This window comes from Ascaphus truei, chromosome 11 (assembly GCF_040206685.1).
Source record: "Ascaphus truei isolate aAscTru1 chromosome 11, aAscTru1.hap1, whole genome shotgun sequence".
Classification (NCBI taxonomy): domain Eukaryota; kingdom Metazoa; phylum Chordata; class Amphibia; order Anura; family Ascaphidae; genus Ascaphus; species Ascaphus truei.
In genome coordinates this window covers 9,007,113-9,020,546 of record NC_134493.1, presented here as the reverse complement: position 1 = coordinate 9,020,546, position 13,434 = coordinate 9,007,113, and the positions used below count along the sequence as shown (strand labels likewise).

Sequence of the window (13,434 nt, the reverse complement as noted above, 5' to 3'; positions counted from 1 at the left end):
GTGTGAAGTGATGGGCCACCGGAGCGTCAGGGTCACCCCTGCGAATGGCCGCTTTGTGCTGTCGAATCCGGTCCTTTACCTGTTGTGTTGTTTCTCCCACATAACCAAGGCCACAGGGGCATTTAATGAGGTACACTACATTCTTAGACATACAAGTGTAAAAGTTCTTAATATTGTAGGCCTGTCCAGTGTGGGGATGTCGAAACGTGTGGCCCTCCTGTAAACTATGGCATTGACTGCAGTTAAGACACCTGTAACATCCCAATTTGGGAGTCCCCAAAAAAGTCTGAGTGGATCCTTTCCCTCCTATGTCCGCCTTCACAAGTCTGTCCCTTAAATTGCGACCCCTTTTATAGGAGAATAAGTGTTTGTAAGTAAAAATAGGGGATAAAAAGGAATCATTTTGTAATAGAGACCAATGCCTTAGTACAATATTTTTGATTCTCCCCGATTGGTATTGAATGTGGTCACAAATGGAATGGAGAACTGTTTCTTGGGGGGACAACCCTGTAACTTCCCCCTCAGGAGCTCTTCCCTAGGGATAGCCTCTGCCTTATCTCGTTGGTTTTTTAGTAGGGAGTTAGGGTAACCTCTTTTCCTGAATTTATCTTGCATCTTATCCAGGCTGACCTTAACGCCATCAGAGGTACTAATGATTCTCTTGCTCCTCAAGAATTGGCTATACGGGAGCCCCCGTACAGTACCGGGAGGGTGAAAGCTACTATAGTGTAGGAGATTGTTTCTATCTGTAGGCTTAGTGAATAAGTTGGATTCCAATCTATTGTCCACTATGGAGATGGTTGTGTCTAAAAAATCTACCGAGACCTCGCTACATTGATAAGTGAAACTGATAGTCGCCCTAGCCATGTTGATGTCTGAGACAAATGACAATAAGGAACCAGCATCCCCCAGCCAAATTAGGAACAGAGTGCAAGAATAAGGGTAAATTTAACCCCCCTCCTAGCAACCATACAATAGAAACCTATATTTCTTTGGTACAAAGGGACATTGAGGCACTCAAAGTGAGTAGATCACGACATAAAAATAATAATTTCTCCAGAAAGGAGCAGGCCATTATCAAGGAGTTAGAATCAGACCCCGATATTGTAATAAAACCGGCCGATAAGGGTGGGGCTGTAGTGATTATGGACCGTTCCGAGTATAGGCAAGAGATATTAAGACAACTTGAGATGGTCAATAATTATAGAGTAATTGATCATAACCCGATCTTTGAAGTCACCAGGAGGGTCTCTGAGGTCTTAGACATGGCTTACGAAGGTTGTGTTATCACCAAAAAACAGAAGGACTTTCTTCTAAAAAAAGACCCTATTACCCCTGTGTTCTATGTGTTACCCAAAATACACAAGAGTCTAATATCCCCCCCGGGTAGACCCATAGTGGCGGGCACAGATTCCATCTTTGAACCCTGTGCGATTTTTCTAGACAAATTGCTGAGACCTTTTGTGGATAACTCCAAATCTTTTGTTCAGGATACTACACACTTCCTGAATAAAATATCTTCTATTCCACCATTTACCACTAGTGTACTGTTGGCTACACTTGACGTGAATAGCCTATATACCTCGATTCCTCATCTTGAGGGGATAACAGCTGTGAAGGAGACTTTGGCTACAGGAGGCCTATATACACCGAAGGAACATATGTTTATACTAGATCTCTTGGAGATTATCCTCAGGGAGAATTATTTTCTCTTTTTTTTTTTATTTGGAGAACAATTACCTGCACCCAATCTATCCTTGCCACCTCACCTGAGGGGCACCTTAATACCCGCCCACTGGGTGGATATTATTCTAATCAGGGGCTTATTTCCCTAGCCCCTCACCCACAAGCTTGGCGTCTTAAAGTCTGGCTTTGCCAGGTTACCCTTTGTCCAAGGTGTGAAGTACAACACTTAATATCAAGTACCCATGTCCTGCATTCCTTTGTGTTCGCATACACAAGCAGGGTGGGGGAGTCTTTGATCAGGAGTTTATGATAGACCACTTGTCTCCCTCCCTGACCATTAACATAACATATGGGCTCTGAGTTTTTATACCAGACCCAAAATACAATTCACTCTTTGATATCTTCACACATTAAAATAATCCGTTCTGCTGGGCCCAGTGGGCTGAAACCTGCCAGTCCCTCATGCCGGAGGTGACTCTCCATGGTGGCCAAGTTTCAGCTCTCTGCGACCCCCAGAACCGGAGATACAGAAAACAAGTTAAAATTCTTATTACTTTAATACAGGATTCTCCGCTCTAAAAATGAATCTCTGCTTTTCACTCTTTCCCATTGAAATCAAAGGGCTCTGCCACTATAGGCTTCCAATGGAGCAACTCCGCCGTTGAAGTCAATGGGCTTCGCCACTAGGCTTTCAATGGGGCAACTCCGCCATTGAAGTCTATGGACTCCGCCGCTATAGACTTTCAATGGAGCAACTTCGCCATTAAAGTCTAGGGGAAAACCACAGTTCTTTACATTTGCCCATACTCTATCTGGTTGTTCGGAGAGGGCTGGAAATGGCCATGCAGTCATGTCGGAGCAGTGACTTCATGCGACCCAAATCCTAGCCCTCTGGTCCTCGCAGAACCGGAGATATGGACTTACACATTCTACAGTTTTGGACTTAGCCGTTTTAACGCCACGCGGCTTTTCCCCAATTGGAATCAATGGCCAGCGCCGCCATAGGGAATGCATGGGCGAGCGCCGCCATGGGATTCAATGGGACCTCCGCTCCGTCATTAGAGTCAATGGCGCGACCCTCCTGCTAAGCTCGACCCTCTACGGGGGTCCCTCATTCTCGGACACGGTGGTGGTCGTGTGTGGGGGTTCCTAGGGGCTAGGGGCAAAAAATTTTTTATTTCTGGGTGCCCTAGAACCTAGGGTTCCCACGCCAATTGTAGTTGGCCTTGAACTAGTAGTGATAAAAGCTCTCTTTAAGAAAATGTATCCGCTTTTGCGGTCTGCGGTTTGGATGGCTGCCAACCCGTTCCTGGAAGTCGGCGTCGAGGAATCCCCATTGAAATCAATGGCTCCATTGACTTACAATGGGGAACCGCCGCTCCTCCTCTCGGACGCCACCTGCTGGTCTTCAATGGAAACTGGTCCAAACCGCCGGATTCGCCATAGGTTTCAATGGAGCTGCAATGGCGACCTATGGGAAACTGCAAACTGGAGCCTGAAAAGATGAGAACATGGAACAAAGGGCTATAAACACTGAGTTAACCTTAACCCTTTCCCTCCTGCATCAATCCCAGTGTATGTGTTGGTGCAAACACTGGAAAGGGAACAATACACATTTACAGGGGAATATACATTTGGTTGCTGAAGCAGGGTAAAAACACATTACTGGACCGCAGTCCAGTTAACCCCTTGCTCCCCACGTGAGAGCAGGGGGTGGCCAAATGGGGTGTAACCCCTTTAATACTAGGCCAAACCCCCTCTCCCATGACAGACGTGTCCCAGAAGACCCGGCTGACAGCAGTTAAGTGAGTTACAGGGGCCTCATGCCTCCTCCGGCATTTAATTTAAATGCCGTGGTGAAGAGCGTGGAGACTCTAACTGCAGGGGTGCGCCCCCTAGTTTGCACACCGCTGACATAGAGGCTAGAGGTGCTGGCAATATGCACTTAACTCTATGAATCATGAATGATGGAGGATTGTAAGATCACTAACTGGAAGGATTACTGGCAGCAATGTAATCAGGCTACGGCTGTGGCAGCTCACCACTACAGATGAAGTGGCCTTTATAGTTGCTACTGTGTAGGGAGATGGTGGAGCACTGCAAAGAATTAGGGCTGGAGGCAGATCCGTGAAAAGTAAAAATGCTTTATTCCAGATGCATGGTAGCAACAGCTACATTAAAAAGGGTCCTCTAACGCGTTTCGCGCTATGACAGCGCTTTATCAAAGAGTTTATAGTTGCTACGAAACTAGTTGGAATTATACTTTTATTGATCAACTAGTACCCTTAGTATTCTATCACTTTGCTGGTTAAGTGAAGCTGGCGTGGGAGGCAGAGCTGACCCTGATCGGTGAGACTGTCCCTCTACCAGCTACTCCTAAACGGAGCTTGGGACTTATCTACCTGGATTACGTGGAAGCCTAAAGGGAACCCTCCGCTTCTAAAGAGCCCAGCAGATGAAAGCACAGCCTGATATGACTGCAGATTCCTGACATTGGGTGATCCGCTGCAGCCTTCTCCTGTGTCCTGATACCTGAGTGGTAACAACTGTCATAGTTACAGTTACATGCCTGTTTTACCTTTATCTGATGTACGCAGAACCTTGAATTACTTTTTAATATAAATTGTTCATTCTTACTTCACCATGAGCGTTGTGCGCTGTTTTGTGTTTCGTTTTGTCTAGATTCAGGGTCTTGGACCACCCTATCACAGCAGCAGACGCTCCTTATTGGTAACCTAGTTACTTATACTCACTTGGGTATTAAGTGGTTAATGCACTTTATTTCAATGCACTCTGTTTATTCATTATAGTTGTGCACTTGTACTGTACACTACAGAGTCTGCTGAATTCATGGGATCCGGAACTAAAAGGGGTTCTGTGGCAGTATTGAATCTACTGACTAGAGTGGCTGCTGGTCGCCGGGTAAATAGACTCCAACTGCAGCGAATCAAATGTGCAAGGCAGCTGGAGTCATGGACCCGCGGTGAAACCCGCTGTAGGGGTAATACAAACTAGTCCGCTATGGTGGGGTGAAATATAACCGAATCTCAGTGACAGGCGCCCAATATTACTTCGTGGAATCAGCAGTCACAACTTAAGGGAGCAATGAAATTCCACAGAATGGGAACTGGGTTTTTTTTTTTAGCTCTGGGGCACCTCCTTCCCCCCCCCACCCCCCCCCTTTCCTGGACATTTAAAGACGGACGCCATGGTCGTCCAGTAGGAAACCTCAACGTTATCCCCCAATTGCGTTGTTGCTTCTTATTGGCACACAAGATTTGACACCGATCAAAAAGGGAGGGGACACATCGGCAACTGGACTGGTAGACATCTCGGAGATAAAAATAGCATGGTTTAGATCTGGAGTCGGTGGGATTGCTGCTTTACTCTGTGCTCAAACCACCTACAAATACAGCAGTGTAGAGTTTGAAGAGTGGTGCTCAAAAAAATCACATCAGGCTTTGTGTTGTACTTGATGATAAAATATATAACAGTCCAGATGTTAGTAGGACGATAGATAAAAATGAAACATAATTAACATATCTCACCAAGGTTAGGTGCCTAGTGGTGTCCACCTGACATCCACAAATAATGACACACCAATATATGTCCCAACTCAAGGTAATAAGTATATATAGCAGATTAAGTCTGCTGACAGGACTTATATCAGGGCACTATGGCCCATTACCTGCCAGCTTCCAGCATCCAAGCAGCATCCGCAGCGTGCAATCTGTTGTGGTAGAAATCCAGAGACGAAGTATGTAGCAGAGCACAGCAAAAGTGACATCCAATCCTGGTCAAAATGAAAAAATTCCCAAGCAAGCTCCAAATAGACAAATCAGTTTTGTTGCAGGCTCACAGCAATAGGACTAATATAACGCACCTACGTGTTTCATGCAAAGGCACATGATCAAGGATGTAAGGTCAAACTGATCTGCATACCTTTTATACACACCAAGCTGATCAACCACGTCGCCGAGCATGATGTCACAGGCGCGCGACCGCACAGTAAGTTGCGCGCACGCGACGTAAACCCTCATTGGACCAGCGGATCACGTGGTATGTCTATTCAATATAATAAACTTTATTCATAAGAACAAAAAAAAACAACTATATATAATGAATAAAAACGAATATTAAAATAATTATGAAAACAATATGCAAATCCCCTGTATTAATATTGCAGATAACTACCATACAACAATACAGCAACCTGATCAAATGTAAACAATTTATTGATGTGAACTTTGTTGGGGATATCAAACATGCTCTTCAAAATAACATTGATCACAACAGACTGACTATGTTGGCATTGATAAACGTGCTTGCTCACACGTGTTTCATTGCTAAAGACCAACACACTCTGAAAAGGAAATAACATTTACAAGAATAATACCGGAAAAAAGGTTATAGGAAATTTGGTATTTGAACCTAAATATTGAAGTTTCAACATCACACTTCACACCCCCCTTATTCAATGAATCGTTGAGGTCCTGAATACATACAGTAACAACATAAATTATGATAAATTACTTCAGGAACAGCTATTGTGTAGTTGTCTTGTGATTCTTTCACTTTGTAGTAATTTCTCTCAGTAAAATTGCCTAATATCTTTGGGCCATGCGAACATGGACACATCTTGGCCATAAGGTGTTTTCTACAATGCTTTATGGAATAACGGCACTTCAAAAATATGGGCCTGTATTGTTATCTTGTCTATTGAGACCAGAAACGCATTATTATTGAATATGTTCGTTGAATACTTTACATAACAATCAAGGAACTCATACAGGTATAAAGAAGCAGATGGAGAAAAAATATTGGCGTGCAAAGCTGTGGAGAAACATAGCTCAATTTCTTTTCTTCCTTTTTTTTTTTTAGTGGTAAAATTAACCACGCACGTAATTACACAAGCCTTTAAACCTATTGCTTCTATAGGAGGAAATTGCACTTATTTTAGAAGCTTATTTAAGATACATTGGAAAAATGTAATTGTGATTTTCTCATAAAAAGCAATTTTTTTATTACATGGTTTATTTAAATAAATTACACAATCACAAATCGTGGTTAAAAAAAAAGACATCAGATAAAGATGTGGTCCGAATTGGGAGTAATTTACTGTACCTTTCAACCTGACTGTAATCCAAAACATTATCTTATTTACTGTAGGTTTTGTAATGAATACTAATATCCATATGTGATATCTTACCCCTATTTCCTGAGACTATTGACAGCTCCTTCATATTATTGGTTGCTTAAGATCTTGCTGTGCATAGCTGTAGGACATTGAAAATTAATTATGATATTGTAGCCATCCTTTTCTGTTCCAGGAAATACCTTATGGCAAAAAAATACTGGTTTTGCTGGTAACTATACGATCACAAAGCCGTTATTGAAAATATCAGATGTGGATGGGGATGATATACAAGATCTGATGGTCGTTGTCACAGTGGAAGATGAGGTAGAGATACTCCATTAACTGTGAATGGATAAATCTTACGGATCCTTTTTACTTCCTCCATTCTCATAAAATTCCCAGACTACATGTACATTTGTTTTTTTGTTTTTTTATAAACTCTGTCTTACACCTACAGTATGTAGAAATGTATGCAGTGAATAGAACAAGACAATTTCCAACTACATTACAACTGGAATTACACGTTGGATTTTTCTGGTGCATTAGCTGTTTTTTTAGTATGTGTTGTATACACATTAGAAACATGTTATTTTTGTGATGGCACCGATGGTACACACGGTGTACTGTCTAATATTTCTGCTTTGTATTCTGAGACATGAAAACGAGATGTGTATCTCAATGTATCTTTTCCTGTATAATCTTTAAATGGTATGCATTGTACTGTAAGCAGAGATGGGCAAAAAACTGTTGCAGATTTGGATCCGCCTCGGATTGTTCGGTTCCTTTGGTCCACTGATTTCCGTGGATCAGTCTAAAAAAGGACAATCCGCCATTTTAATTTTTTTTTCCCAAGACTGAGCAATTGGAAATCCGTTGCTGGATTGTTAAATATCCCCACGAGCGAAAGAGAGATACTGTACTTTAAATGTAGTAGTGTCTCCAGATGTATATATATCCTCTCGAAACTCACTCCAAATAAATTAGGGAGACACAGCTGTGTTGTAAGTGGAGCATACATGGGAAATATGCTAATGGCCATGCAAAGTATATTTACATGGATCCCCACCCCACACTTCCTATATGGATTTCCATCTATCATTCAGAATAAAACGTAGACAAAGTTACCATTTGGAGGTGTGTGCCATTATAGGATCTTTCTCCCTCCGTGCTTGCATAAATCATACATGCCATTTGATACAGCTATTCTAGGAAGTCCCCTCTTCATTATTTTACTGGGGGAGCAAAATGAACCCACCTCCCCTTGTGCATAGCAGAGTCTAAGGGCAAAATCTGTATTTTAGTGAGTTAAAAGTGGTTCTCTTTGTGTCTTCCATTAATCTGTATATTCAATGGGAACAATGGGAGGTGCAAATATTTCTTTTTTTTGCATTCAGTTATATTCTATACTGTAGTATATAGTATGTAAAAAAACACTGCTACCCATAGGAAAGAACATTTACTATACTAATCCATATTTACATCATGCTAATAAGATGCATAGAGAGGTAGAATAGAATTTCATAGTTTGATTATTTTAGAGGCATATTACATGGAAACTGTTCGGTCCATTTATAGCAAAATTAAGAAATGAAATACAGTTGTAATTTAAAAAAAGTAAGATTATACTGTACGTGTGTGTTTTTTTCTTGTAGCTCCAAAGCTTCATCTTTTCTGGAAGGAACGGTGATCACATTGGTCAGAACCGGAACCTTGGCATTGACAGAAAAGCTGGTCACTACATGCATATTACCAAGTCTGGATCACAGTATGTCCTTTTCTACACTGGTAAATAACACTCATTTCAAGAGAATAGGATTATTTCAGAAGCGTTTCAAGCTTGTGATAAATGTTTGTGTATTCTTGTATCTACACTGTACCTCGGTCCTGAAGATAAATGAATTTTCCTGGTCTTAAATCATAAATCATTTTATTAACACTTGTGTTGCACCTATCAAAGTTTCCTTGCTGCAAATCTGGTTAAAAAAAGACATCAGATGTATCAAATAAAAAATGTAATTTATTTTCAAGGCAACTGTTTTTTCTTTGATAAATCTGTGGGGGGTTTTTTTTCTCTCGACTTTTTCCCTCTCTTTTCACTTCCAGGGAGCACATTTTAGCACTGTTGCCCTTCAGATCCAATAAATATATGTATATTTTTAAATGAAACTGGTGAGCATCTTTCCAATATAATAACTACTAATGGGTTGTCCGAAATGAAAGAGAACCAAATCTGCCTGATTTTGTAGTTTATGCATTGTCATATTTTGAATCTTTTTATACTTTTTTTTTTTTTCACTATACGCAGTTGTTCACAACTCCAGTCCTCCAGTACCCCTAAAGGTCAGGTTTTAAGGATATCTCTGCTTCGGCACATGTGGCTCAATTAGTGCTCAATCATTTTGATTGAGCCATCTATGCTGAAGCAGGGATATCCTTACTACTTGACCTGTTGGGCTTTCTGGAGGACAGCAGATGGGTATTGTCACGCTGTGCCCACCACAAACTAGACAAGACCCTCGGTACTGAGGTGGGAGTTGGGATAACACCACCGACAGGCACAGGGGTCCAGTCTGGAGTCCGGATAGTTGATCTCGCCGGGTCAGGAGTGGAGAGGGTAGAGTCGTCATAATAATTGCCAGAGGTGTGGGAAGGAGAAGTCCGGAACGTAGGAGGTACTAGTCGCTGGGGTCGGTGCAGGAGAAGGTAGAATGGTTGAGGTCTGAGCCAAGTTCAGGGTAGGAGAGTTGCGGAGAGTCGAGGTCGGAGTTCCAGAGTTGCGGTGGTCCAATGGTAAGCCAAGGTCTGTACACGGGAGATCAAACAAGACAAGGCAGGATACTAGGAGACAGGATAGGTAAGCACAGGGACAGGAAGCTTATACGCAGCCGATGTGCTAATAGTACCGCTGAGCCTAAATAGGTGACGCAGCCCAATCCAAGGAGGAGGCGGAACCAGGGAGTGCCATAGGCTAAGGTAAGGAAGCCAGGTGGGGGTGATTGCATAATCAGGCTCTGTTGCCACAGAGCTCGGGTGTGTTGCGCGCGCGTCACGAGCGTGCACCGCGCACAGAAGATGCGCGCCGTGATCCGGGGGCGGGGACTCCCGCTGTGGCCTTTGCCTGCATGCGCCCGCGTGAGGGCGCTGTCCGGCGTGAGCCGTGCGCAAGAGTGGAGGGGGCGGGAGCGCGCGTGAGGGTGCGCGAGTGCGGGGACTCGGTGCCGGAGCAGGTAGGAGAGCCGTGCGCCTGCGTGTGGCGGCGCGCGGCACCTGACTGATGACAGTACCCCCCCTTCAGGAGCGACCTCCGGGCAACTCTGGTAAGGCTTGAGAGGGAACTTCCGATGGAACCTTTTGAGCAGATCAGGAGCATGAATATGATGGTGAGGGATCCAGGATCGTTCCTCAGGTCCGTATCCCCTCCAGTGAACCAGATATTGCAGAGTCCTCCTAGATATTCTTGAGTCAAGAATGGTCTGGATCTCGTACTCTTGTTGACCCTGTATTAGCCGAGGGGATGGAGGAGAAGTAGAAGGATCTGGGAAACGAGTACTCCGGAATGCAGGTTTTAGGAGTGATACGTGGAAGACGGAAGGAATCTTCATAGTGGGTGGAAGTTGTAGGCGGAAAGCCACCGGGTTGATCTTTTCCAGAATGGGATAAGGCCCCAGGTATCTAGGTGCTAACTTGAGAGTGGGTACTTTGAGTCAAATGTTTTTTGATGAAAAATCTCCTGGTTTAAACTCCGGAGTCCTGAGACGATGGCGATCGGCTTGGAATTTCTGTCTAGAGATAGCCGTCTGAAGGTTCTCCTGGATTCCTCTCCATGATCTTTGTAAGGATAGGATCCGTTCGTCTGCAACTGGGACACCGGAGGGTGAGGTGTTGATAGGAAGTCGGGATGGATGGAAACCAAAGTTGACAAAAAAAAGGTGAATTTTGAGTGGATTCATTCCGTAGTGAGTTGTGGGCGAATTCAGCCCAGGGGAGAAGGTCCACCCAATCATCCTGTGTATCCGAGATAAAATAGCGTAAGTACTGCTCCAGCGTTTGGTTGGTTTTCTCCGTCTTACCGTTGGTCTGTGGGTGGTACCCAGAAGAAAAATGTAGAGAGATGCTAGCCTTTGGGAAAAAGCACGCCAGAATTTGGAAACCAATTGAGGACCCCGATCGGACACAATGGTTAATGGAACTCCATGAAGGCGAAAGACCTCTTTGACGAAAATATCAGCGAGGGAAGAAGAGTTCGGTAAACCTTTGAAAGGAACGAAATGAGTCTGTTTAGAAAAACGGTCAATGATCACAAGAATGGTATTCATACCCTTGGACACGGGTAATTAGACAATAAAGTCCGTGACCAAGTGGTTCCAGGGGCGATCGGGGACAGGAAGGGGGTGTAGAAATCCTTGGGGTTTGTTGCGAGGCGTTTTGTTGCGGGAGCAAGTCGGACATACTTTGACGAATTCTTTCACGTCAGAATTAATCCTGGGCCACCAGAAGGTTTGAGTGATAAGGTCGGATGTTTTCTTGGCACCTGGGTGTCCGGCGGATTTGGCAGAGTGACCCCATTCCAGAATATTTTTGCGAAAGTGAGGTGCAGCAAAGAGATGACCGTCGTGAACCTCTAGACCCTCCGGGATGTTGGCTTGATCTGCGAGAATCCTATCCAGCACGTCAAAGGTGTTAGCAGCAAGAATGTATTTGACTGGAAGAATGGTCTCCAATTTAACCTCCGGCTTATCCTCAACAATGAACTGGCAGGAAAGGGCGTCAGCCTTCAGATTTTTAGATCCTGGTATGAAGGAAATTATATAATTTAAAGCGGGGGAAAAAAAGAGACCATCTGGCTTGGCAAGCTCCTAGACGCTGGGCAGTCTCAATATATAGAAGGTTTTTATGATCTGTAAGGATGATAATTGGAGTCTCCGTGCCCTCAAGCAAGTGTCTCCACTCCTCCAGAGCGAGCTTGATGGCTAGTAACTCACGGTTACCGACGTCATAGTTCTGTTGGGCCGTGGAAAATTTCTTGGAAAAGAATGCGCAGGGATGAAGTCTGGCCTGGGGAGACTTCTTCTGGGATAAGATGGCTCCAGCTCCAATGTCCGAGGCGTCCACTTCGAGGGTGAATGGGAGATTGGTGTCGGGATGAGTCAGGATGGGTGCCGAGACGAAGGCCTCTTTAAGAAGTTTGAAGGACCGAGTGGCTGTGGGAGGCCAAGAGGTAGCATCTGCCCCCTTTTTCGTTAGGGCAATAATAGGAGCGACAATGGACGAGAAGTTCTTGATAAATCTCCTGTAATAGTTGGCAAAGCCCAGGAATCTTTGAATGGCCTTGAGGGAAGTAGGAAGTTGCCAATCCAAGACCACTTTAAGTTTGGCGGGGTCCATGGAAAAACCGGTGTCCGAGACAATGTAACCCAGGAATGATGTGGAGGTCCGGTGAAATTGGCATTTCTCCAATTTGGCATACAAGTGGTTCTCGCGGAGGCGTACTAGTACCTGCTTGACATGGTTGATGTGCTCCGAGAGAGATTTGGAAAAGATTAGAATATCGTCGAGATATACGATCAGGAAGTGGTTAAGAAGGTCTCTGTAAATCTCGTTCACAAAATCTTGAAAAACCGCTGGAGCATTGCAGAGGCCGAACGGCATGACAAGGTACTCATAGTGACCGTCAAGTGTGTTAAATGCCGTTTTCCACTTGTTGCCCTGACGGATCCTCACCAAGTTATAGGCGACACATGGATCTAGTTTGGTGAATATCGTCGCTCCCTGTAGGCGATCGAAACGTTCCTAGATTAGTGGCAGTGGATATTGATTCTTGAGGGTAATTTTGTTCAAGCCCCTATAGTCAATGCAAGGGCGGAGGAACCCATCCTTCTTTTTTACAAAAAAGAATCCAGCTCCGGCAGGGGAAGAAGACTTGCGTATAAACCCCCTCTTTAGATTCTCCTGTATGTAGTCCGTCATGGCTCTGGTCTCCGTGAGTGATAGAGGATAGGATCTCCCTCTGGGAAGGACGAAAACAGGCAGTAGGTCGATGGGACAATCAAAGGATCCATGTGGGGGTAATACCTCGGACATGGCTTTGTCAAAGACGTCACGGAAATTCAGGTAGGCCTCAGGTAAGGAGGACTGTTCCTCTACGGGTGTCTTCAAGCTGCAAATTTGTTGCACCGGGAAAGCACAGGACGTGGCACACTGGGTGTTCCAAGTGATGGATCTCTCGTTAGTCCAGTCGATGAGCGGATTATGGCGTTGAAGCCACGGAAGCCCCAGGATAACTTCTACGGAGGTCGTGTGGATGACGTAGAGCGAAATCCTCTCCAAGAGGGACAGTTCGATGGTCTGAAGGACAATGAAAGCCGGTTGGAGTGGCCGTCTGTCGATGGCGTCTAACCCCACGGGGTTCTTCCTCTTGACGAGGGGAATGTTGTTCCTCTTGGCGAATTCTTGGTCTATAAAGTTGCCTCCAGACCCGGAGTCGATGAAGGCCAAGGCTGGGATGCAAGAGGTCTCGGTACTAAGGGAGACGGGAATCAAGATCCTACTAGGGACTCCACTGGGTCTCTTTGGGAACTGGCATTTCCCGACTTGAGGGGACAGCGAAGGGC

At 44.5% G+C, this 13,434-nt stretch overlaps 1 protein-coding gene across 1 annotated transcript in view; it reads left to right on the top strand.

Annotated features, from left to right (window-relative positions):
• The window catches only part of FAM234A (family with sequence similarity 234 member A), a 126,433-nt gene that overhangs the window by 73,538 nt on the left and 39,461 nt on the right, over positions 1-13,434 (top strand). Inside the window, exons 5-6 of the mRNA XM_075565241.1 lie at positions 7,017-7,147; positions 8,476-8,608. Coding sequence (XP_075421356.1) covers positions 7,017-7,147; positions 8,476-8,608 — 264 coding nt within the window. The remainder of the gene's footprint in view (positions 1-7,016; positions 7,148-8,475; positions 8,609-13,434) is intronic.